Raw genomic sequence first — 26544 nt, 5'->3', positions numbered from 1 at the left:
GATTCTTTAACAGCAACTTCAATGGGCTGGTCATGTTGTTTAGATGACTGATTACCGATTATTATTCCAAACTTTAAAATGGAAACCGTAATGCTGGTGGTCAACAAAAGAGGTTTAAAGACTCTCTCAAGGCAAATTTTTAAAAATGTAGTATAAACACTGACAATTAGGAAACACTGGCCTGCCAGCGCTCCAATTGGAGAACAGCCTTTACCAAAGATGTCATGGACTTTGAAGGTGCTCAAACTCAGAATGAAAGGGAGAAATGTGCTAAGAGGAAGGCACATTTGGCAAACCCTCACCATGATCAACTCCCGCCCGGAAACCTATGTCCCCACTGTGGAAAAACGTGTGGATCCAGAATTGGCCTCCACAGTCACTTACATACTCACTGTTAAGACCATGTTCATGGAAGACAATCTTACTCAGCTACGAGTGATTGCCAAAGAAGAAGAGTAGTTATGGCACTGTTAGGGCATCAGTTCTGCACTGCAGCAGTGCTAGCTCCAGGGTTTGGGGGAAGCGTGTACACTCAGTGCGCTCTCCCATGAGCAGACCCACCTCCTTCTCTCAACTGTCACCCTCTCCCTCTAGGCCAAAGTAACACAACCACCCACAGGGAGAGCAGAAGGCCTGTAGATACTGCTGCTTCATCTACTGAAACTTGTCACGTATTCTGTGCTTGGTGAGGAGGGGGCAGATGAACAGGCAGCATCAGTGGCAGGAAGAGCAGCAGGGCCAGGAGGCTCTGGGGGTCAGCATTGGGGGCCCTGCAATGGAGTGGATTTCAGCAGTTGCCTGATTATGTTGGCCACTGGAGCTGGCCCTATCTAGAGATGAAAACCCAATAATTGTGGAAGCCAATATCATGCTACCTATTCTACTACCTTTGGCCCAAGTGGTAGATACTCTATTTTTTATTATTGTGGCCCATCTTGAACATTTTGGGAAGGCCATGGTATTAATTTGATTGTATCTTTGTTCTCTTCCTTATTTACTCCTTTGCTGTCTTCATCTGGTGAGTTTGTTTTCCACTTAATTTCCATCCCCACACAGATCTGCAATGCAAACTAGTGTGATCATGAATGATGCCATGGCTGCAGAGTTATGCAAACTGTCAGTTTTTTAATTGATTTGCTTGATACAGCTTGCAAGTATATAAAACCAGAGCATTTGTAAGCCTGGCTTAACAGACAAGCTCAAATTTCCCCATGGGTACCATGAAATGTACTAGGCTTCCATTGCATTTAGGAGCATCCTTCATTTAAGATTGGTGGTGACCCCTTCTTCCAGTGTTGGGCTACTCCTTTCCCCTTCAGTGCCTGCCACCACCTCCCCATCCAACCTTGACCTGGATGGCCTCCCAAAGAAGCTTTTCAGGGGGTGCAGATGGGTAGAGTAGAGAGGAGGGGGTGGTAAACTTTTCTTCCGTGAACATCCTTAAGTTCATTTAATGTAGAATCCAAAACTATGTCTGCATTTGCTCTGCAAATGTTCAAGCCTTTATGAATACGATTTAGTGGGAGAACATTTAAATTTAAATGATGGGGTATATGAGTTAAGTGCTGAAAGTATACATTGTATAAATAAAGAAAAAAGATAAATCAAAGAGTTCATGATCACATTAGTTGTTTGTATGCTTATTGCCCACCCTTCACCCTACGGTCCCAGGGTTACATCATTATTTCCTTTCATTTCATTTCATTTTGCTTTGCTTTGCTTTGCTTTATTTTATTTTATTAGTGTTTTAGTGTATTTTTCAGTCACTTTATCTTACCTGGGGCAACGCAAAGCAACTTACAACCCAACAAATAGGTGATAAAGCTCACATAGATACATTAAGAGGAAAGAGAAATAAATTTAAGACATTCCACTCAGTTCTTAAAGGCCACGGATAGTTACAGGCCAAAGGCCTGATTATAGCAAAAAGTTTATAGCAAAAATAGTTTTTGCTTGACACCTAAAGATATATAATGATGGCACCAGGCAAGCCTGCACAAACAGAGCCACCACATTAAAAAACAACATTAAAAACAATTAGAGATAAAGGTACACATTGACCAGTTTATCTATAAATCTTAGGATTGTTGCAACAGAAACGAAAAAATGCTGTATTGGAGTCAAGAGTAAAGCAATACATAATGCATTATTGTGCCACTTGCAGATTTGATCTGTTCATCTTAATGATGAAGAAAAGGATTGTGGGTATTTTTGTTTAGTATTCTCATAGTGATTAATAAGTTAGAATCTTTGCCTTGTTCCCATTTGTGTATAGCCCCAAAACATAGTGGAAAAAATAATAAATCAAGTAAGCAAGCAAAAGGCATGCATCCAAATACTAGGAGTAAAATTCAAAAGTGCTGTGTATTTGACAATGCCCTTCTTTATAGAGGGGAAATGCATAAATATATTCTTAGACTAGTGCAATATTTATGTTTAAAACAATTACAACTATCTAATAGCTGCATTTTTATTTTAAAAAGTCAATTTAACCTCTGTTACATATTAGGTAAAGGAATCAAATAACACACACGACTGAATGGATTCTCACGGTGTAATTCCAATATGTAGAGTATTAATCTGTAAACTAAGAAGAACTATTTTGTTTAAACTACCTGTATTAAGAGAACAATTGCTTTCCTATTATCCCTGAGCAGCTGTTTTTGCAGAACATGCCCCTAAACATACTGTGAACAGCTGGAAAATCTGCACTTCATCCCAGGTGGTGTCCTTGATTACGGCTCTACTTCTGGATTTTGTCATGGGAAAGTCAGTACCACATTACACAGCTTCAAACTTCCCTGCAAAGACTGGATAGACATTGTGAAATATATGGCTCTGCATCCTTCAAACATTGTGCAGCTGCCCCTACTCACAATAAATTTACTTGCTATACGCTGCTTCACAACTGTGGATCGGGTGTTGGTGGGGCATGCTCCCCTGCTACCTGAATGTGCACCTCCCCCTACGCCTGTGCCTGTGCTTTAAATGTTTTGGTTTTTTTTTAAATCCAAGTTGTTCTGTTTGATGTTTAAAATATTGATTTCTTAATTTTGGGTTAAAAAAAATAGGGGCCCTCTTATACATGGGGCCATCTTATACACGGAAAACTATGGTAAGTGAAATTCCTGTTTTAGCAAAAGGCCAAGAGCATTGGCAGAGGAGAGAAAGCTTCTACAAAATATATGCATTTAACAGCCAAAAGGCCTAGAGATGGTTGCAACAGAGGTTTGCTATAAAACCATTGCAGTCCAACTGCACTGATCTTTCAAAGTACTGCTCTTTGAGCTACTTTCTTTTCCTAAATAACATGCTCATTCGTGCCCAATGGCCTCCAATCAGTGAAAAAGCAAAAGAGAAGCAACTGGATCAACAGTCCTGGGAACGTAGTCTGTGCTTGCAGTAGTTTTGCAAAATGGCATGTGCAAGCATTCATGCCAACAGTGTCCCAACATCACAGCCTGCCAGTAATAAGGCAATTTAAACACCACATTGGAGAGAACATGTTGCTTGTTCTGTTATAACCTGAAAACAAAAGGCTTGCTGAGCTAAAATAAAAATAACAGGAGGGTCAAGATAGGGCAAAGCCCCACATTTCATTAACTAGCCTTTGTCATTAAATATATATGAATAGGACCAGGAGTAAAGCTGACGCCGGAATATCAAATAATCATTCTTTGCTACTCTCAGCTGCTTCAATATAAATATGAGCTAAGTCTTTATTACAAAGATGAAGGAACTTTGTTTTAATTGTTCTAATTTTGGAATTGGTGCACTTAATGGTGTTCGGGAAAACCTTTTGCCTTGGAAACGAACATTGACTTCCAGATTAGATTTTTACAGTGGTGCCCCGCAAGACGAATGCCTCGCAGGACGGAAAACCCGCTAGACGAAAGGGTTTTCCGTTTTGGAGGTGCTTCGCAAAACGAATTTCCTATGGGCTTGCTTCGCAAGACGAAAATGTCTTGCGAGCTTTTCCGACTTTTTTCCCCTCCCCCCCCCTTTCTAAGCCGCTAAGCCGCTGATCTGCTTATCCGCTAAGCCGATAAGCTGCTAAAAGCCGCTAAGCCGCTAATAGCGCTAATCCGCTAAGCCGTCAATGGGCTTGCTTCGCAAGACGAAAAAACCGCTAGACGAAGAGAATCGTGGAACGGATTCTTTTCGTCTTGCGAGGCACCACTGTATAATATGTTGTATGTGAGGCTGCCTTTGAAGATTATTCCGAAACTAACTGGTTTGTTTATGTTAGTAGTAGTCTCATTTTAGTTTCTTCCCCTTGCTCACATTTCCCTCCCCTTCATTGGTTGTCTCCCTTGTGCCTTTTTGTGTGATTGTAAGCTCCTTGGGGCCTATGCTGTCATTCATTGTAAAGCACCATAGCACCTAGATGGCACTATATCAATAGTCAACCTAGCAGTTTGAAAGCACACCAGTGCAAGTAGATAGATAGGTGGGAAGGTAAACAGCATTTCCATGTGCTCTGCTTTCTGTCACAGTGTTCCGTTGTTCCAGAAGCGGCTTAGTCATGCTGGCCACATGACCCGGAAAGCTGTCTGTGGACAAACGCTGGCTGCCTCAGCCTGAAAGCAAGATGAGCTTCACCCCATAGTCACCTTTGACTGGACTTCACAGTCCAGGAGTTATTTACCTTTTACCTTTACCTTATATCAATAAATATAAGTATAGCACCCAACAGTAGCATTGTGAATTGAATTTTAGTTGTTTTGGGCCAGGTCAGGAGAACATTTTTTCCTGAAGAGTGAATTAAAAATGTAACTATTAAATTAGTAATTCATTAGCTATCAGTGTTCGGCGCGCCTTAAAGCATTTTGCAATGTTGTACATGCTTTGAGACATGTACGCCGGCTCCCTCGGCCAATAAAGCGAGATGAGCGCCGCAACCCCAGAGTCTGTCATGACTGAACCTAATGCTTAGGGGTCCCTTTACATGCTTTGAGTGCTAATTTGGTGGCAGAGTAGGTATGTAGAACTGCCACCTAAATAAAATAATAATTTCAGGTGCTGATTTTCACCTTGTCATGGAATGGCTACAAGGGGTTTGGGCCCATATACTTTTTTTCTGTGTCCCACTAATGTAAAGAGAAAAAGCCTATGCTTATTGCAGCTTCTCAGTCAGATCTTTTGTTTATTTGGGAGTAAGAGTGCAAACCTAATTCCTCCTACCTTAGAGTAAGCCCCTTTGAATTTAATAGGACTTACTTTTGAGTAGATGTAGGTAGGACTGCATTGTAATTACTGCATTACATACTGACTAGTCTGCCTGCCTGCTCACTCAGTAGGTCACTTGCCATACCACCATCTGACCATAATTCTTGTTTAGAAGGAAGAGCCATTCATTTAAATGGGACTTAACTCCAAATTAAGTGGGTTTAGGACAACAACAAACAACTGCTACCTATATTAAGCTCTGAGGGTACTGAAATTTGTTCAGGGTTATTTTCTGTATGTTATGTATCAGGCAAGTTGACATAAGCCGAGGACAGATAAATAGGTAGTTGTGAAGCATTTGCCTTCAGTAAGATTATTGCGAGCATAACAAATAAGCTTGCTTAAGGATGAGGTGAATTCATGGAGGAGAGGAGCTGGAAACAGGCACTCACTTCCTGATTCCTACCTTCATTGTTTCTAAGGTGACCACTTATGCATCACCAAAGAGAGCATATATTTGCATGTGCTTATATGCAAATTCATAAATAATCACTATAATTTAAATAGAAATACAATCCATCCTTGATCTGAAAGCCCTTCAAATAGATGACTCCATCAAAGAAGGGGAAATTGTCCTATGGTAGTCGGGGCGGAGGAAGGGGGGTCAGTAGGGACGGGCCACCCTGGGTGTCACCACTGAGGGGGGTGACAAAATGCTGGGCAGCACTCACCGTGGGGCCTGCAGCACGCCCGAGCCACGTGTCTCTCCTGGGAGTGACACGGTGGCTTGGGCAACCACAGGCTCCATGCTGCCCCAAATGGTTCGCCCGCTGCCTCTTCCTCAGCTGTAGGGTGGCTGAGTGGGAAGAGGCAGGCAGACTCCTCGGAGGCCCCACAGGGCGCAGGGAACGCACGCCGCCCCAGGAGCCCGATCGGCTTGCTCCGCCTTCAAATAGAGGACTGTTTTCGATAGAGTAGAATGCATAGTTGTCATAATTGACCAGCCTTTTGAATAGAATTGCTTATTTCATCTTTGGTAATAAATTTGTAAAGACATGAAAACCTAGAAAGTATTAGTCCTGAGAGTGAGTGCCTTAGATTGTTAGCAGATTTACTTGTTTACTTCCTTTTTGCCTGAATCCTAAATGTAGTACATGAAGGCAAGTTTACCTGAAATTTACCAAACAGCATGGGGAGATATTTCACTATTTCAAATGAAGAACCTTCAAAACAGTTCATATAATGTTCTTTCTCATTGTGGATTCTTTTTTCTTTCTTTCTTTTTTGTCCAGACTCTTCTTACGCATTTTGCAAGATGTCCTGAGAAGGAGGCCTGCTTCATAGAAATCCTTAGTTTTTTGTGCTTCTGAGTTTCCTCCAAGCTCCTTCTTCTAACACGTAATAAGAGAGGCAGTTTCTGATACTGCCAGTGTTCTTTTCTTTCCCTCTTCCCTGTAGTGCAGTCACATTGCTAATTAATTGAATTCCCTACTTGCTCCTTTGTATGTTATTTCTATTGCCCATTAGCAGAGCAGCTTGGGATTTGAGCTATGTTTTCACTCATCTTACTGGAATTTTGCTTTTGGTCTTTCTTTCTCTCTCCCCCTCTCTCCCTTTGTTGTTGTTTCTGTGCTCTGTGAAAGGCATTAGAGGGGCTTTAACACCAAGGGCCTATATTGTTCACAGGCCCAGCTGCATTCTTTTACACTCTACCTTGTGCGTCACAGCTATTCATCTTGATTTGTACTTGGCTCAACTGCAGATGCTGTAAATATGGTAATTTTAGATTCCCTGTTTGGAAACAGTTTCAGGGCGGGTCTTGTGGCAGGAACACACTTTGATTTACACTGGTTTGTATTACCTCGGTACAGTTGAGAGGGGAATAAAGCTTAGAACTAAAATGGTTTTGTTTGAAACCTCTTTTAATAACTGGGAGGCAAATAAGACTCTGCCTTGATATGCAGGCATGCAGTACTAGAGGCAATACTTCATTTCAGGGAGGATAACAACCTACCTAGCAAGAACAGGAGAAAGGAATTTTAGATTATTGTAGAATTTTGGTGTCACCGTATGGGTTTTTGAATTATTTCCTTTTGTTCTCATTACAAAACTGCTGGGGTGGAACGCACTGGTTGAAGAGCATGTTGTATTCCCCCTGATTGGGTAACATGCTATAAGTAGTTATTTAGTTATATATATATTTGTATTTTTTATTATTAACTTAGTAAAACTTAGGAACAGCCATATCTGAAAAGCACTGGAGGGGGTGGGATATTGAATTTTAATAAAATACAAACATGCAAATGCATTCATATCCCACTTTACATGTTCCAGGTGTGACCTTCAAGTCTGTGAAGTGTGTGTGGTCCAACTCCCACTGAAATTGTTCATTGGTAATATCTTTCTCAATGATAAGTCTTTAAAAAAACAAATAAACAACTTCGGAATTCACTTGAATTCTGGCTTGTTAGGCATAAATGGTTTCCTTCAGAGATCTCATTTTACCCAGGAGAGGGAAATTTGAGGCCTGGGCCTGAATGTGCAAAACCCACCACCACTACCACCCTCAGCCTCTTTATCTGGCACCAGGAACTCTCTCCAGCAGACATTTAAAGGTTAAAACAAAAGGCACCTCCTGAATCTCTGTTGGCAGAGCATTCCACAGGACTGGGTTGATGACACTAAAGACTTGGTCCCATCTTGCTGTCAGGTGAGCCTTGCCAACTTGAGGAATGACCAGCGATTGGGGATGGGCAGTGTAGTGTGCAATCAAGTGCTTTCTCTCGATCATCGGTCTTTATGAAGTCCACCAGCAAAACACCAAAGGTTCTGTTCATTCCAATGGAGTGTTGCTTCTTTGTGACCAAAGAGAAGACTTTAACATTAATTAACCTTTAATCTGCAATGGTATCATACCCTCCAACATTTCTCCGATGAAAATAAGGATGTCCCATTCCTTCATGATAATGTTACTATTTATACCCCACACATGTTATTGGGTTGCCCCAGCCGCTCTGGGCAGCTTCCAACATGTATAAAAACATAATAAAACATTAAATATTTTAAAAAACTTCCCTATATAGGGTTGCCTTCAGACAGCTCAGGGATCGGATAACTCCATACCCTCCAACATTTCTCCAATGACAATAAGGACATCCTAAGGGAAAGGGTTCTGGGATCAATTCAGAAATCGGGACAGCTTCTCTAAATCAAGGATATCCCTGGAAAACAGGGACACATGGAGGTTCTGCAATATCTGGAATGTGTTGGGGGGCTTTTTGTCATCCATTTAAAGGTAAAGGTAAAGGGACCCCTGACCATTAGGTCCAGTCGTGGCTGACTCTGGGGTTGCGGCGCTCATCTCGCTTTATTGGCCGAGGGAGGTGGCGTACAGCTTCCGGGTCATGTGGCCAGCATGACTAAGCCGCTTCTGGCAAACCGGAGCAGCGCATGGAAACGCCGTTTACCTTCCCGCCGGAGCAGTACCTATTTATCTACTTGCACTTTGACGTGCTTTTGAACTGCTAGGTTGGCAGGCACTTGTCTCTTAAAAGCAGTTCAGAGATTCGATCTTCTTCAGATAGTATAGCAGAATCCCCTTCCAGGTGCCCCTTGCATCTGGTGATATTTAGCCCATAGAACCCTAAGCATTGCTTCTTAAAACATATGGAGTAGTATTAGTAAAACCAGCATCTATAATAGCTATACTCCCCGTTTGAAATGCATCCACTGTATCTGGGGTGTATAACCTCAGTTCAAAAACAACATATCAAGGTGGGGTGCAGTTCTAAGAAGTAAGACCCCCGGGTCCTTTTCATTCAAATCAGAGATATTTACCCAAGAAAAATAGAAAAGTGACAGAGTACACATGTTAGAAAAATATGCAGGCAGACACTGAAGAAAAAATAACATTCTGCCATAAGTAGCCACCTTGTTCCTCCAGTTTCCTCCCCTCGATATTAGAACCAACTGTTTCTCATGTGTTTTCAAGAACCTACTGTGGTTTCCAGACAGCTGGCTGGAGGAGTCTGGGATTGGGCTTGAAAAAATAGGTCATGGGTCAAGTTATTTTCACGAAAGCAATCACTAAGTTCCTGTTAGATTTGTTAAAATTCATGGTCGCTCCTTTTATTTTCCTAAACTGGTAGCAGGAACCTGAAGACATAACTTATTTTCAGTCACAAATGATGGGCTAATAAAGACCAGTTACAGAATTAGCTCACTGCTCTTTCAGTTTATGGTGAAAACAAATGTCTACTTGTCAGTGTGAAGAAACAGGGCTCTCTGACAATCTCAGCAGACTGTGAGAAGTAAAGCATTTAATCAAACGCAAATACATTTTGTAATGTTCTCCGAACACTTAGCTTACAAAATCTCTCATTAACTGACAGCATTAGTTGCAAATGTTCATTTACTATATCAGGTAGATAGGGTGCATGTGTGTTATGTGAAATTGCTGTATTAGTTACTCTTTCAGGACAGGAAATTTAAATACTGTTTTAAGTCTCTGAACAGTGGCAGACCTTGGCATCTCACATTTCAGTGGCACCCTGTGCAACACCAAAATCCGCCTCTCACCTTCCATTGGACTTCATAGTTGCAGTGCCTGCTGCAGCGCCCCAGAAACTCTGCACACAGTACAACCAAACCAGTCGTTCTCCTCTAAATCTGCCTTTGCTCTCAATGTTATCATCTTATAGTTTGGGGAGTGGGGTGTCATAGAATTTTCTCTGTTCCAGCGTTTATTTTAGGAAGGTTTTTCTGTTCAATGAATCTTTGCGAAGAACACTAACAGGTATTAAGCAAAGCATCAAGATGTGGTTGAGATCTAGTGAAACAGAAGATGGGTGGCAAGAAACCCTGGTGGTTTGTTTTCTCACTTTTATAGTATTTTTTTATTTGATTTTTCTGTGTACTCTATCCTTTAATATTATTGAGTATTTTTTAATGTAGAGTGGTTTGTGCATTTGGAAATAAATATATAAAATGAAAGGCAGTAGCAGACCTGGGTGTCAGTGAGTAGGAAGACAAAGGTGTGATTCAATATGGGAATAAACATTCAAGAGCAGATTTTGGCATCACAGAACTTAAAACTGAAGTTCTCTTTTTTAAAAAATCACAGCATAAACAGGGTTAACTGTTTTCTAATATTATTTTCATATTATTTCTGTTGGGAAACCAGGGCCCTCATGCCTCCAGTACATATGAAATAGGTGTGTCTTTAAGCAGAATGAGGCTCTCCAAGTAAAATGTCATTTAATGATAATTGTCATGTGACTGGTTTTGATTTTCTTTTAATTATTATTCTTATGCAAAAAATTATTAAACAGCCAAAATAAAAACAAATACTAAAGTGGTGAACAACATAAAATCATCAATAAAATTGCATGAGTAACAATAAGCTTATTATTCTCTACACTGACTGGCAGTGGCTTTCCACAGTTTCAGATGGGGTCCCACTCATCTTTCCCTATAGACCAAGCATGGGGCCTTCTGCATTCAAAGTAGTTGCACCATGTCTGAACTACAACCCTTCTGCTTATCTGCTTCCCTTTCCTCAGGGAAAGCCTGGCTGGGGGGGGGGGGGAAGTGTTTTAAGTGAGTGCCCCAACACACCTGATGTAAATACATGTTTGTAGAAACAGGGCTGAGAACTTTTTGCTGTTATGGGAGACTAAATCTCCAAGAAAGCTGTGCTTAGTCCTGGGGAGAGTATGGTGATGAGGTGGGCAAAAGTACGCTTGTACAACATGGCGGACGAAGACTACACACCTAATTGTAGCTTATGATCTTCTTGCAGGAATGCTCTGTAAATGTAACATTGCCCCCTGTTGTGGGCGAACCTTTCAAATAAGGAATTTTATGATTCTCTTTAACTTTCACTATAATGGTCCAATAATATTTGCAAACATCAAAGGCTTAATAGTTTAATTATCTCTGATTATAGGTGCCTTAGAATAGTGAAATCCACTTATATTCATAGCATAGGAAGATGGTGCCTGTGTTTATATACTGTTAATCTCAGGAATTCTGAACCAAGTCACCGAGAGTGTCCCATTTTCCCCAACCTTACTTTATTCTGTGTTGTTTAAAATAAAGTTTATAATACTGCGCAAAAAAAACTTCCATTCCCAACCTGAAGGCCTTCCCCATCTGGCGAACGGTAAACATGATACGTTTTCTTTCAAGTTTATATCGCCAAAGGAAAGAGCAACATTATGTCAAGACTGATAGAGTAAGAATTAAACCCTACTACTGTATGTGCCCTTGCATTTTGAACCACAAGACGTTTCCTTTCTCCTCCCCCACACCCAGCTTTGCTCTATTCTTTTAAGCAAGCAGGATATTGACATTTACAAGACTTCTGGCCTTTGAAGTGCTAAGTAAACAAAGTTGTGGCAAAATTCATTGCAGCTCCTGTTCATAAGCAGTGAAAAATAAGTACTGTGAGGAGAAAGAAGAGGCTACTTCAAAAGAACCTCTGCTTTGGAGGTGCTATTTTATTTGTTTGGTACCTTAAGATCAGCTGCTCAGATATAGCTGAGGTAAAAAGGATTGTACACTCTTAATAACAGGCTAATGTTGGGCACTGAACTTTTTTCTTTCCAGTTCTACTAAGTGGAGGTGGAGAATGGTGGTTCCAGCAACTTGGGAAGCAGTTTGTGATCTTCCTGGGAGGGGTGGTGTCAGCAGTGCTTTTTTTCTAAAAAAAAAAAAAAAATGTTTAGGGGTACTCTCATTTTGACTCAAGAAAATCACCACTTTATAGTTCAAATCAGGAAAAAATAAATACAGTAAATGGACAAAAGTACAAAGAATATGCATTACACTGGGAAAGAAAAGGAAACCACCATTGGAGGTGGTAACAACGAAACTGACCAATCACCGTGCTAGATTCCAACTCCTACTTCACACATTAAACGCTCGCTTCCGTCTGAGACTCAGGAAACAGCATGACAGGAAATGAAGTCGCCATTGGGGGTAGCAATGGAACTGACGATTCACCATGGTAGAGAAGAAACTATTTAAAAAAAAAAGTTTCTTCTCCCGTTAAATTCACAAAATATTTAGGGGTATGCGTACCCTGCGCCGCCCCCCCCAAAGCACTGGGTGTCAATACCTGTTCTCCCACAGCCCATCATCCCTTCTGTTGCCAGGACTGCTTCCTGCACTGTCATGGAAGAGGGAATGCCAGAAGCAGTCTCTGTAGATAGCAGCTCAGCTTAAATCGAAACGTCCACAGAGTTCAAGGCTTTTAGTGGTATGATTTGCTCTAGGCCCATTTACACTAATAACAGAACCAGGCTCGCTCCAGACTTTTGTTAGAGTAAGTATGTGGTGGTTTCTAAAGTATACTCAGTTTTCCAGTTTTCCATTGTATATTGAAACGGTGTCTGGTTTTATGGGGGTGGGGAAAGTGTTTTAAATAACAAAGCTGTGAAATCTTACGAGACTGTATAACATATCCCAAAGCCCAGACCCATTAGCATCTGAGATTTACCTTGGCATGGCCGAGTCTAAAAGTTTACCAAAACGTACACAAATAGTTGCTGGTTCTAAGAACTGAGCAGACCTCAGCTTTGCATATGGCAGAATCTGGAAACCACAACTCACTAAAGAATTTCAGTGTGATGTTTGGCTGGCTGAAGGATGTCAGCATTGCTGAAGCAAGCTTGCGGTTAGACTTCTCTGCTGTAGGAGGATCCAAGCACTGAGTTATATTTTTCCCCTCCCCTTCAAACAAGCGATAATTTGTTTTTCTCCACAGTTTGAAGCAGCAACACCTGTGTAACCTTGGTTAACGACCAGCTCCAAGCACCTTCCTGCACTCAGCGCATGTTCTGCCAACTTGACAAACATTTTTCCTTTAGAATGCAGAACAGCTTGAAAGCTGTTTTCATGGCAGCTGAATAAAAGGAACCGGTCTCTGGTTAGCACTAACACTATGAACATAGATGTATGTACATGCCCGTGTGTTGGTGTAAAAAAAAAAAATTAAGAGAGAGACATTCTCAAAAATGTGTAACTGTGAACACCACAAATGTTCTCTTAGTGTTGATTCGGACAACCACAGGGCTTTTGGCAGTCACTGGAAATCTGGTTGAAATTGCTGCATGCGTGTACGTTGTGCCTATGAATGCATCATGCGTTGTCTCACATGCGATCAGCCTCTTTGTACTCTATTACTAGCTACCTTAAATATTTACGTTAGTTCATTTATATACCGCTTTCAACAGAAATCACCCAATAAAAAACGACCAATATAAAAAAAGCAATACAAATTCCACACCGAAAGCTATACACTACAGTGGTACCTCAAGAACTTAATTCGTTCTGGAGGTCTGTTCTTAACCTGAAACTGTTCTTAACCTGAGGTACCACTTTAGCTAATGGGGCCTCCCACTGCCGCCGCTCGATTTCTGTACTCATCCTGAAGCAAAGTTCTTAACCTGAGATACTATTTCTGGGTTAGTGGAGTCTGTAACCTGAAGTGTCTGTAACCTGAAGCATCTGTAATCCGAGGTACTACTGTACTAACAACATCAATAATCATAATCATACGCATGATGTATTACTAAGGTATAGTATTTAAAACCCATATCAGCTTGGGACCAGTTTACTTGAGGGATAGTCCCACTCAACTGCTTTGATCTTCAAAACTGGCACTGTTATAGGTTCGTTCTGCTCTTGTAAGAAGTTGATCCGTCAGGGATTCTTTAGCTGTTATTCCTGCATTGCAGGGGGTTGAGCTAGATGACCACTGTGACCCTTCCAGTTCTACAATCCTATGATTATTTTTAGTGTGGCAGCACCTGCACTTTGGATGTCATCAGGCAGGCACCTTGGCTGTGCTCTTTTTGGTACCTCTTTAAAAAAATTTTGTTTAAGCAAGCCTTTCTAGACATGTAGAAGCTACATGTGTTCCTTTTAGTTATTGTTGATTTTAATAATCTTTTGAATATTTTAATACCAGTTTTAATCAATAGTTTTAATGTGGTTTTTTTAATATATTGTAAAAGAGAGAGGATTTTTGGTTTGTATATAATTTTTGCTGAGTAAAATTATTACTGCTCCACATTTTAAGTAACGTAATTAAGTAGCAATAAATAAAACACTCATGGTATTTGGCAAAAGGTGTGTAGAAGGGCCTGTATATGACCTATACACAGGAAGCCACTATGCAGAGCAATTTCAGTAATGTTTCAGCAGCAATAGTATGCACCAAGGGTTGTGCCAGTTTGATAATACAGTGGGGACATTTTTAAGATTCTTGCTAATAAAAGACAAAGAATCCACTGTACCAAAATCACTCTTCTTTGGAGTTTGAGATCTGTGTCTCAGGCTGGTCAAACCTTCAACATGGGGGGGGGGTGATCTCTCCTCATTCTTAGTAATGAGGCAAACAGCTTTCTCAACATAAAAGGCCAACATTGCTCCATGTGACTCCTTTGAAGCCCATAATGGCAGAGCTGAAAGCAAGAGTTTTAGACTTAGGTATCTGGAATATGTTTTCTGTTTTGTCCATGAGAGGCAGCTTCATTCTCCTGAAAGGCACAGACGTTTTCAGAAGGGCACGCTGTTTCTCTCCCCCCCCCCTTCCCAGATATACCCTTCCCTTAAACACTGCACACAGCACAAGCTTCCTATTGCAGCTGGTAGTTAACAACCAGAATAAGTGTGCACGCACAGGTCAACCATGGGAATGCATCAAGTATTAGATTTGAAAAAGAGCTGGGGAGGAGAGAGCAGTAAGAGGAGCAGGACTGTGGTCTTTTTGGCCTGATTACTATTATTATTATTACTGTCTGCCCTTTAAGAAGGAAAAAGGAAGAAAGATTACAGCAGCTTTGCTATTAAATGAAAAGATTAACATGCTGTGGGTGCTTTGCCAGAGTGTGATGAGATTTGCAAGAGATGAGTGGCTGCAAAGCGGGACTAATGAAAAGCAGGCCACGGAAACCATGTGCTGTATGGGCCCCCAAATTATCTTGCTTCTCTCTTCCAGGCATCTTCCAGATATCTTCCAGATATTTACTGAGATCCCCACCAGAAACAAAAAAGCCAGCACTGGGATGGGGTCATTTGATAAGTCTTCCTTCCTGAGCTTCTTTGGAAGTGATCCATTCTCTGACTTAGCAGCTTTGGTTTCCTTATTAAGATGAAGTGAAAAGCAATAGTGGCTCAGCCCAGCCTAGTTTTAAGTTTCATGGTACCTTATTTGGTGTGTGTGTGTGTGTGTGTGTGTGTGTGTGTGTGTGAGAGAGAGAGAGAGAGAGAGAGAGAGAGAGAGAGAGAGAGAGAGAGAACTGGGGAGTGCTGAAGGGAGACAAGGAGGATATGTATGGTGAGTGTAGTTGTCAGCCTTTGTGTTCTTCCACTCCCCCCTCCCCTTCTAAGCCTGGGACTCAATTGACTTGTTTTTCCTTGCACCTTGAGAAGGTTCAAGGTAAGAGATAGGAAACTAGCTTCTCAGGGAACAGTATTGAAAACAAAATACAGGCACTCCCCACTTATGCAGGAGTTACGTTCCTGGCCCCCACATGCATAAGTGAAATTGCGTAAAGTGGGGAGCACCGTCTAAACACCCTCAAAATGCCCTCTCTTCCACTCCTCTTCAATTCATACAAAAAATACTGAGCACAATAAAATAACGCTTGTGACCTATTCATACAGCCAAGTTTACCAATTCTATTACGTTTGTATTGAGGTCACACTATGGGAATGTAGGCTCCTTTGCAAACCCTTTCCTGAATGTTTTACAGTGAAAAGTTCAGACAAGCTCCTATCTGGCTTCTTCATAAGCAGTCAAAGTGTCCCCTTCCATACAGATGAACATGTGTGGTACTTTGAGTTGACAAGTGTATTTGCTCTCTCTGTACATATCAAGGTATTTGCTAAAGAAAGTTAAAGGAACCTGAATTTTGATTTGCTAGATTTTCTGTGTGAAACTTTAATTGTCTTCATTGCAGATTATTTAGAAAAAAGGCCTCTTCAGGAAACCCAATTTATCCTGAATCAGAACAGTTCTTAAGCTCTGTGACTTGCTATACTCTAAAAACCCTTTTAATCTGGTTTATGTTCCCATGGACAATGAATGCAGCCAGACAAAGGCAGGATCAGTGCCAACATAGAGCTGTGCTTTTTACTAGTTGTTATGGCAGGATATTATACATAAACCAGAGTGGCTCTCCCTTTATGGTAACAGGAGTGAGGAGGGGAGTGAAAAGGAATTAAAGGGGTCAGAAGTCATACTCTCTGATGGATGGCAGAGAGAGTATGGCAGAATCTCTCCCTGGTTTATGGTCTCTGGTGACTCTGGTTCCTTGATTTTAATGACTGACCTAACAAGACATTGCAACCTTCCTTCCTTCAGAGACTAGACTGATGCAAAGTTTGACAAGAATTAAGAAAGAATGCATTGTGCCTTTGATCTATAGGACTATTTTTAATCTGTCATCCGAGAGATAAAATGTCAGAGGGGCCTCCATTTATTTTCTAGAAGCTTTGACCGAGTTAAAAAGTTTCCTTAAACGTTAACCAGTGGTTTTACTGCTTCTTGTGTTAACAAAAAAGCACTAATAGTAGAAAAGGGACTTCATGCATCCAAATTGATTAAACTTTTTAGCCCACTTGTTGGGACCAGTTGAAAGGCTGTGATAGAAATGACACGATGCACACAGGTTCTTGTTTGTTCTTGCACTTCAATGTTATGCTGTGCCTGAAAGGCAAATTGTGTGCCCATGGAGGAAATGAAATGTCATCAAGAAACTGTAAGTTGCTGACAGTGTCATGCCTTCCTGTCAGTGCATGGAAAGGCTGGGTCTTGTCTATTATAATGGCTCTGGAACTAAAGCCAAGTCATAATCATCCAAGTCTCGAGAGATCGTAAAGCGAAACAGTTCTTGGCCAAGAAATCATCATATGGGTCCATAGTAATCAGACTGAGAAATATTCAAAGAGTACATGTCGGTTTGGAGACAGTATTAACAATGAATATTCAATTAGCATTTAGTGACACCCTTTTCCTGCTTAAAATAACCGATCCAAATAAAAAATCAATGTTTGGGAAGGAATTTCAGCAAAGGTGGCCCAGTGCCAACTGTGCTTTGAGGCTGCTGGCTTGCAGATCTAAAACAGCATCAAAATAAAAAATGAAAATTGATGCAGCAAAATTTAAAAATAATAAAGTGGAATGGGCTTGTGGACTGCAATAGTTGACAGTTGCTCACAGGTAGGTAAAGCCACAGAGTATTTTTTATTATTACTGAGAATGATAAATTTCAAACAGGGAAACTCCAGTTACGGAGGATGGGCATTGTTGACTCCTGTGGTGTTATGAATCTACCCCTCAGGCTACATTTCAAAACTTTAAAAAATGTGTATGGCTTTTCATATGTTCAAATAGGGCAAAGGAAGAATGGAACTTAAAAAAATGAGAGCAGTCCTGAAGCATGGGGGAAGACTGGTGCCTTTCTGGAGGCAGGGTTGAGAAGAGCTTCCTTCAGAGGAAGGAGGCTTGTATGGAAGGAACATTGATGTCTAGACAGGTAACAGAGAACATTATACGGAATTAAATATTACAGAGGGAGAGTGCCATGGAGAAAGCAAAGGGAGATGCTGCAGCTAATGCAGTGTCCCAGGGAAAGTGGAGAAAACACTCTCATTTAACACATCTAACATTAGACTGGATAGAACACTGGAAAGGACAGCTCTGGGATGGAGTAGATCAGGGGTGGCCAACTTCCTAGAGACTGCGATCTACTCACAGAATTAAAAACTAGCAGTGATCTATCCCTGTTTTTAGGGGTTTGGGGAAAAGCCATGTTTTATTGGGGTTCAGGTCACAGTTGTTGAGGGATTTTTAGAGAGGGGGTTCAGGAGGCTGAAGTTGCTTTGCTTATTTTAGGGAGAGGGAACACAGCATTTTAAAAGTATTTTGAGGAGAAAAAGAAACAGCAACTCACACAAGGATCACGGGGGGATAAACAGCCTCAGTTTGTAAACTCCGTCTTCTGTTCTCCAACAGTGGAGAGCGGGGCGAGGGGCTGGAAGGGGGCCAGCGATCGACTGCGATCAACAAAAACATCATAGGGATCTACCAGCAGATCACTATCGACCTGTTGGATATCCCTGGAGTAGATTAGTGGGGGGTTTTTTTACTGTTTAGTCCCTCTGTTTTTAGCACTTTTACAACTATCTCTGAATACACTACTATGTTTTTACCAACTATTGAATCCCCAAATTTGTGCCTTCATCCCACCTTCAGAAAATGAATTCAATGCATTTTGTAAATTATTGCATCAGCAGCTATATTGATCCCAAGGGTCACAGCCCATAGCGTAGATGAAGGTAGAAATGATCAACTGCAGGCTTTCCTGTTGCTGGCTTTGCTGAAGGCTTGACCTCTTTTTCTTTTTTTTTAAAGACTTCAACAGCTGTTTCTGCTTAGAGACCACTGGCATCTTTATGAACTGTTTTTTCCATTCACCCTCTCTCCTTTCTCAGCAGCAATGAATTATGTAAGATTACATTCCTGCCCTTTCCTTATTAATGTTCTGGCAGACATATCCCTATGAAGTGGATCCACATAGTCTCTCTGGATTGTGCGGACATATACACAACAGAAACACCCCACCCCCATAACAAACACATATTAAATATGTATACTCAGAAGTTCAGGAATATTCTCTCATAGATTGTCTACATTTTTATTCAACTGATATTCCTAAAAGCAGACGTAAACAATCTCACTCCTAGCTGTGCATGTAACCCTTCCAGTTCTTCACCCATCTTGCAGGGAATAATCCAAGCTCCTGTTGGTTTCTTCCCCCAGTCTTTCCCTGTCAGGCCCAAATTCTTCATCCTCGCCTTAGCCTGTACCTTAGCCATGGTACAGTTATTTCAAACAACCATGGTTATCCTTACAGGTTTTGCTTTTAACAAGGACATAAAGCCTGAGTGTGAAGCTATCTTGAAGTCTCTGGTTGAAAGTGAATTAATTCTAGCATTCATCATGTTTCATATCAGTTTTGAAATAATGCTTAATTATGGTTAATGTGGATGATGGACTCTACAGGCAAGAGGGGAGAGAGATTAGGAGAAGGGAGCAGCCAGACCCACTGTGCCCTCTTGATTACTTGACCAGCAATGGGGGGTCTTGGCCCATTATGTCTCCATCAGCACGTGGCGCATCTTGTCATAATTTGAGTTTAGAGAATAATTTGTATTGGATAAAGACTGTGGCTTTAACTGTATCATCTCCTACAGGGGTGAGCAACCTTTTTTCTGCCCAAGAGAAATGGTCTCACAGCAATGTTACGGAGGCCACATGCCAATGGTATGTGGGAGCAGAGGCAAAAGTGGGTGGAGCAACAGATATTTCTGTACAGGAGGCCACACAAAAGTCAGGAATTTCTCCACACACCCTACACATGCATATGGCAAACAAGAGGCATTATCACAGCTCAGGGACAAATACCAGCCGGGTAAAAGCATTCAGGTTGGCCTGTGTGGGGCATAGACTGGGGGGAGGAGGCATGACCTGGAGAGGGATCCAAGGGCCAGATAGAGTTACTTGGAGGGCCACATTTGCTGTACTACACCTCTGCAGTTATTTAAAAGTAATTAAATTCATATTAAAAAGCAGGTAAAGTTTGTTGGTTGAGTTTCCAATGGAGGAAGAATGTGCTAGCTTTCAGTTCTGTTCATTCAAGAGCTTGCATGCCATTTGACCAACAAACTCTATCCTCTTATCTAGTTTTTTTATCTCTTAAACGGATTTTAATTACTAGATATTAAATGCAGAAGTGTAGTAGAGCATGCATATAAAGGTAGTCTTTATCCAATATAAATTAATCTCCTTGTTCAAATAATGGCAAGAAATAAATAAGTCCAATAAAAGGTATCCTCTTATGTAGTTTGCATTTCTTAGCCTTTCAAGCCAAGACTGATCTTTATTTATTAACATGTCAGTATAGAATATGTGGTTTCATACTGCATCCAGAAAATAATTGTTTCCATATGATTTAGTCAGTCTTCTGCTCTTCAATAGGAGATAAACTAGTTTAAGACAATTCTGGTTAGGCATCAATCATCAGTAAATATAAACTAAATTGGTGCATTCTCTGGGTGCATAATAAATTGTAAACATGAACATTGCAGCATGGCCCACATGCACATTGGGCCAGATTAGATTGTTCACATAGCTGTTGGTTGACTTTCAACCTGTCCAGAATTTTAAGTAAACATCAGTTGAATGAATTGTTGCTTGTTGGTGTGGCTGCCACAGTTTGTAACAACTTGAAAAGGGGGCATCAGAATTAAGCAAACTGCAGCAACTATCCATGGGGAGAGAGAGAAATGTATACATACACATATATATTTAAAGATTAGAAAAGAACATTCTAAACTCTTCGAATGCTTATCCCGATGCAGTGTTTCAGAATAGTATCTGAATCCATATCTATTTCCCAAGGATTAATGCTTGATGCCTTTAGTACACGAAAATGGACAAGTACTGCAAGGGGCTTACTGCTTAGATATTGTTCCTTCTGCAATGGACCCAACTCTGGGGAAGCCTACTATGGAACTAAGCTTTTCCCATTATTATGGTCCCAGACTTTCAGAATTCCCACAAACCTGGAATGTGTTTGTCTCCCAAAGAAGAGCTAGGATAATTTTATTATTGTCAGAACATAGTTCAATTCAGATTTTCCCAGGCTGAAGTGAGAAGAGATATGTGATATATGTTGTGGCTTCTATTATTTTACCAGCTATAAACTGTAAATCTTCTTGCTGGATTGGTAACTTCTAGAATTTTCAAGTAGTCATATTTCAAACACTTCCTCGTGTAAAAGTGGCAGACAGGAATGGAGCATTTCAGTGTCACATATAAAAGTATCCCTAAACTCAGTTTCAGCCTGAATTAAAATTCTAACCGTTTGTTAGAAAATTAGGCACATTTAGGGAGCAATCCTGCTCCCTCACAGGGCAGCTAAGGATAGACTGCCCTCTATGTGGGTGGAGGCATCCTAGTATGACCATGGAAAGCTTCACCACTGTTGCTCTTATGCTGGTGATGCTTTTCAGGGTGGTGGAGGCAAAAATGGGATGCATTGGATTTAAAGCCCCTTCATTCCCCCAACAGCTCCTGAAAAAGGCAAAAAAACCTATGCCAGCCTGGAGCTGGATTATTCCCCTCCCCTTATTGGTGTCAATGGAAGGGGATTTTTTTAAGGACAGGAAAGGACATAAAATTAGGAGAGCTGAATCCCTACTTTCTGCCCTGCCAGAGCAAACAGCAGGGCTGAAGAAGTGGTGGTTCTTCCACCACAGAATCTCCCCACCACCACTTCTCCGAGGCAAATTTCTCTTTGCAGATATGAATTTGGCTGTGGAATTCCAAATGGCCCAGCTTTTTAGTTTTGTCAGAGTAAACTTGGCACATTTCACTAGGAATCAATATATTACTGTTTGAGGAAGCATTCCATGTTCTCAGAATGAGGAACAACTGTAGTACAGCCAATAGTTTGTTCAGCTTGATGAAATGAAATCAAGCTTCAGAACTCCATTACCACATTTTAAATGCACGTTACAAGCACAGCTTATTATCCAGTTTTCTGCCTGCACAGTATTATTCCCATTACTGGGGAAGAGTGTGAAGAACAGAGTACCCAAACAGCTGAGAGCCAGAACTAGAACTCAGGCATTTCTAGTTTCCTAGTCCTTGCTTGAATCTTTTAGACCAGACTGCTATGGGGATAGTTCCATATCTGGGATCCAGCAGAAGATGCCAAGCTATGAGGTCTAGTCCAAGAACATTGTCTCCAATAACACCAAAACAGCACATAAGCAGAGAAGCCAAAGAACACGAAACTTTATTTTTACAGAGACATCATACCAAAGGTCTTCTTGAGTTTTCACTCTTGAAGATGAATTCTCCCAGCTCCCTGGGGTCCAGAACCTTGACTTGCTTGCTAAAGGATTTTGGCTCACACTAGTTTGTGTATTTGCTTCCTTGGCTGACATTTCATTTATATGATTTAGTTTTCTTCCCTGTGCTAAAAAATCTTACTGCTTATGAGAGAACAGTATTAACATATAAATAGTGATGGGATTTGAACAGACTGGGAGATCTAACCTGTAATGAAGAGCTAGCTGTCAGAGCCCTTTTTAAATAGCATATGGGATGACAGGCAATGTTCTGTGTGGTTATTGCTGGAAGGACTCTAGAGCAGGGGTGGGGGATCTACTCTGCTGTAGACGATGGAAAGGTCAGTGGTGAAGCATATGCTTTGCACACAGAACAGCTCATCTTCAATCACTGGCATCACCCATTAAAATAGGGATGAGACTCTCGAGATGTGATGAATTCCAACTCTCATCAACCTCAGCAAGCATGGTCTGTGATGAGGGATGCTGGGAATTATAGTCTAACACTATCTAAATGGCCACAGGTTGTTCACCCGTCACACAATTAAAAGGCTCACGTAGCAGGCGATAGAATTTCTGCATGAGACCATGGAAAACAGCTTGCAGTGTTGGCTAGATGGACCAATGGTTTCACTCCTCAGCAAAAGGAAACTCCACATGTTTTAACAAATATGCTTAGAAATAAACTTACTAAATGGTATCTCTTCTCAAGTAGAACTTTTATCTGGAGGTTTTTGTAGCAGTAACTTATCAGAGTTTCTTGCCATTTGTTTTTTGTGCTTTACTGTAGAACGTTTGTGTTACATAGATCCCCCCCCCAATAATCCCCAACTTTTTCAAATATGGGGGGAACATACACTGTTCATGGGTGCGGGGTTAAGTTCATGTTTCGTGTACATGTGTGTGTTGGAGACTTGATGCCTTCCCCATGAAAAACAGTTGCAGGCGGTGGTATTGATAGCAGAGAAGTGGTAGCAGGAGGGGCACTTCACTGCTTCCAGCATGCCATTTCTATTCTGAATCTCCTCCTCCTGAAGCTGTTTGTAATGCCTGTGTGTGTGTGTGTGTATAAATATTTCACACTGAGGTCCCTGAAAGAAAGGTGGAATATAAATGTCATAAAGAGATATCCGGGATCTAATTTCAAACTGCCAAAGCTCAAGGCTGCTATGCTGTGTGCACTGGGAGTAGGTATTGTTAGCCAAGTAATACTTTTGTTGAGCATGTTTCGGTACAGAAAAAGGGATCAAGGTGTTAGAACAACTCTACTTTGAGGAAAAGTATCAATGTTTGGGGCTTTTTAGGTGAACAAAGGAGAACATGCTAGGGGAAGAGCAAAGTACAGTCATACCTTGGGTTGAAGTAGCTTCGGGATAAGTCTTTTCGGGTTGTGTGCTGCGGCGACCCATTACTTCCGGGTTTTGCTGCTCGCGCATGCGCAGACGGTCAAAATGACGTCAAGCGCATGCGTGGAAGCAGTGAATCGCTACCCGCGCAAGCCCAGACGCGGGTTGCGTTCGCTTCTGGATGCAAATGGGGCTCCAGAACGGATCCCTGTTCACATCCAGAGGTACCACTGTATGCTTCAAAAGTTTACAAGAAAAGCATGCTTTAAAAGCAGTTTAAACACATTCATGGGAGATACCAATGTCTACTGGTCATGATGGCTGTATATTAACTCTAAAACCAGAGGTGGTATGCCTCTGAGTACCAGATGCTGGGGAGCACAAGTGGGGAGACCCCTGTAGTGCTCAGGTCCTGCTTGCTGGCTCCTCATGGGCTGGTCCACTGTGAGAACAGGCTGCGGGACAAGATTTATTTTATATATTTTTTATTTATTAGATTTATCTACCGCCCTTCTTTGTAAGATCTCAGGGCAGTTCACAGAATACAATACAGGACAAAAACAAGTAAATAATTAAAAACAAAACAGCAAACCTACATTTCTTCTGTCTAGCTTTTGGTTTGGCTGGTTAGTCCATTTGGGTGTTTCTGGTGCCGATAAACCTGTGTTTTCTGTATTTTTTAAGTTTTGCTTTAAGTTATTAACTGAAGCCACCTTAAACCTTGGAAAATTTGGTAATAATAGGGAAGCAAGCAAGATGGTGCAGCCGGGCTTTTTATTATTCTTTCATTCATGCTACACAGGTGCATTCACAGTTGATGAATGTCTCCTCTCATGGTTCTTGTGTAGTAAAGAATTGAAGAGTCAACTCCACTCTGACTCAGAAGGAAGGCTCAGCCACTCTGTAGGGGTGGCGTGAGGAGCCTGGCTTATTGGTGCCTGTACTTTAACTTTTCTCCAGAGGCCTCTGGGACTATTGGTCCCATAACCTTGGCAGCGCACGTTCACTAAAAGTAGGTTTGTGAATTACTTTTGGAGGCCAGTATGGGAATATGGCAAACTCAAGCTGAGGTTCTGAATTGGGCTAGGGATGGAGCTGCAGTTCACCTGCTGTGTTTTCTCTGCCCAGGGACTTGATAAAGCTCCTTCTCCCCCCCCCCCCCGACCCTCATCCCCGCTTTCCACAGCAAAGAGCATATACAAGGAGGCCCTTTCATCTTGGCATATCCCCCTGCTGATTAATGTGATGCAATGTTCCCACGTAGGCAGAGGCAACAGTATGTCGGCCGTGTAATTAGGAGCCAGATAATGAATGCTTAGAGGCTATTCAGACAGCACTCCCACCTCCCTGCCGACCAAGGCTGTTTCTCAGCAGTGAAGCCAAGTGGAAGAAAGGGTGGCACAAATCCTATTGGCCCTCTGCTTAATTGTGTTGAAAAGCAGGGCCTCATACTGCAGTGGGGGGATGGGTTGAGGGAACACTGGACAAATGGATCTCCCTCAGTACTGTAGGGCCAAACTTTTTGGTAGTGGTTTTTTTTTTTTTTTTTTAAATGTGTTTGACCTTGTGGCCGCAGAAGCTCTAAACATGCACATCCCTGTGTGCATTTTTTAAAAATGTTTCAGATCATTAGGGAAAGCCACCATAATAAGCACAAGGCTGTCCCTTCTCCGTAACCCAGGGGCAAAGATGCTGCTGCTTAGTAGCCTTTGAAATGTGGGAAACAAGCCAGGCATACAAAGGGGTTATTCTTGTTATGGGCCTTTACAGTTACACCGCCATTCGTTGTCCAATTAATAGTTGTAAAAAGGCTATCCCTTTTCTCCAGGCCTCACATAGGGGAAATAATAATCCATTGGTGTAACCAGGCTTGGCCAGATGTCTTGACGAAAATAAAGTATAGCTCTAAAATTAGCGACAAGTTTGTCTGATAAGCTTCGCTCCAGACGAATCTGTTGCCAGACTTTTCCAAACCCCCCAAAGCCAACGAGTTTCCAAAATGCCTGCTAATATGTTTATTAACTGGGGAAGGGGGTGTCACACTTGAGCATGTGATGAATGTAAAGCATCCTGCTTGCATGTATTCAGTTCTGAATGGAATCTCTAATTCAACCAGTCTCTGACTGAACAGGACCGAGCAAGGGATTTGGAATTTCAACATCAGCTTCTGGCTAGTACACAGTATTTTCAACACAAAGATCAAGGGCCACAGTTCATAGGAAAGGAATAATCAGCAGCCTGTTCGTAAGCCTTGCTGTGACATCATCACGAAGGGCTGTAGGTGGGCTGCACCATCAGCTGCACCAGAGCAACACATACCATGTTGTGTTATATTGTTATGCATCATTCAGAGTAGTATTGAAATTGGTAGAACAGAAGGAGAGCTCTCCTGAATCAGACCAAAATTTCATCCAGATCAGTATCCTGTTTCTCACTGTGCAAGGGCATTGCAAAACCTGTGACTGCTGGGTCTTGTGGAGGGTTTTGAAAATCATTTTGCGGGTTGTGCATTTACATGGATGATTTGATTTCACACAGTGAACACACAAAAGGGTCAGCTGACATCCAGGTGACTGACAAATGGGCAGCCACACCCACCAGTCGGATTTGGCCTATGAAGGACATAGTGATCTGGCCCACCAGCCAGATCCATTTCCCCACCCTTTCTGCAGCCCAATCATATGCATACATGTCCTGTCCATGAGGCATACCCCAGGTGGAATAGCTTAGAATATCAGCCTTAATAGGCATTTTTATCAAGTAGGATGGAGACAGGGAGCCCACAGTATTCCCTGGGTTCTTATTAAAGCACCCTCTTGACTTGTCTTCCTTTAGCTTGCAGCCAAAAAAGGCTCTTTTCCATCTCCAGTTTTTTCAACCCCTATCCATTCTGAGCCAGCATTTTTTCCCTAGCAAAATAGCTCAATTTTCTAATTTTGGGTTCAGTTTTAACTGACAGTTCTGTGACAGATCTGTTGCAACATTTGCTGGGCAAGTTTTTCCATACTGAAATTCAATGTAGACAATTTTTTCCATCTCCTAATATTGTGCATTTTGTTTGAGTAACTTTATCCCATGTTAGTTGGTTTAATAAAAA

At 41.5% G+C, this 26544-nt stretch overlaps 1 protein-coding gene across 13 annotated transcripts in view; it reads left to right on the top strand.

The window, feature by feature from the left end:
- RAD51B (RAD51 paralog B) overlaps positions 1–26544 on the top strand; it is a 351970-nt gene that overhangs the window by 222807 nt on the left and 102619 nt on the right. Inside the window, exon 11 of one of the 13 annotated variants that reach the window (XM_081851637.1) lies at positions 17576–17679. The exons of 11 other annotated variants lie outside the window; for them this stretch is intronic. In XM_081851637.1, the coding sequence (XP_081707763.1) occupies positions 17576–17598 (23 nt within the window). In that variant the 3' untranslated portion in view covers positions 17599–17679. Of the gene's footprint in view, positions 1–6461; positions 6509–17575; positions 17680–26544 lie in introns of those variants that run through there. One more of the 13 variants, XM_081851636.1, reaches the window with a different exon arrangement.

This window comes from Podarcis erhardii, assembly GCF_964252035.2.
Source record: "Podarcis erhardii genome assembly, chromosome: 1".
NCBI classification, from domain to species: Eukaryota; Metazoa; Chordata; class Lepidosauria; order Squamata; family Lacertidae; genus Podarcis; species Podarcis erhardii.
The sequence above is the reverse complement of the archived record's forward strand: the minus strand, read 5'-3'. Positions and strand labels throughout refer to the sequence as shown.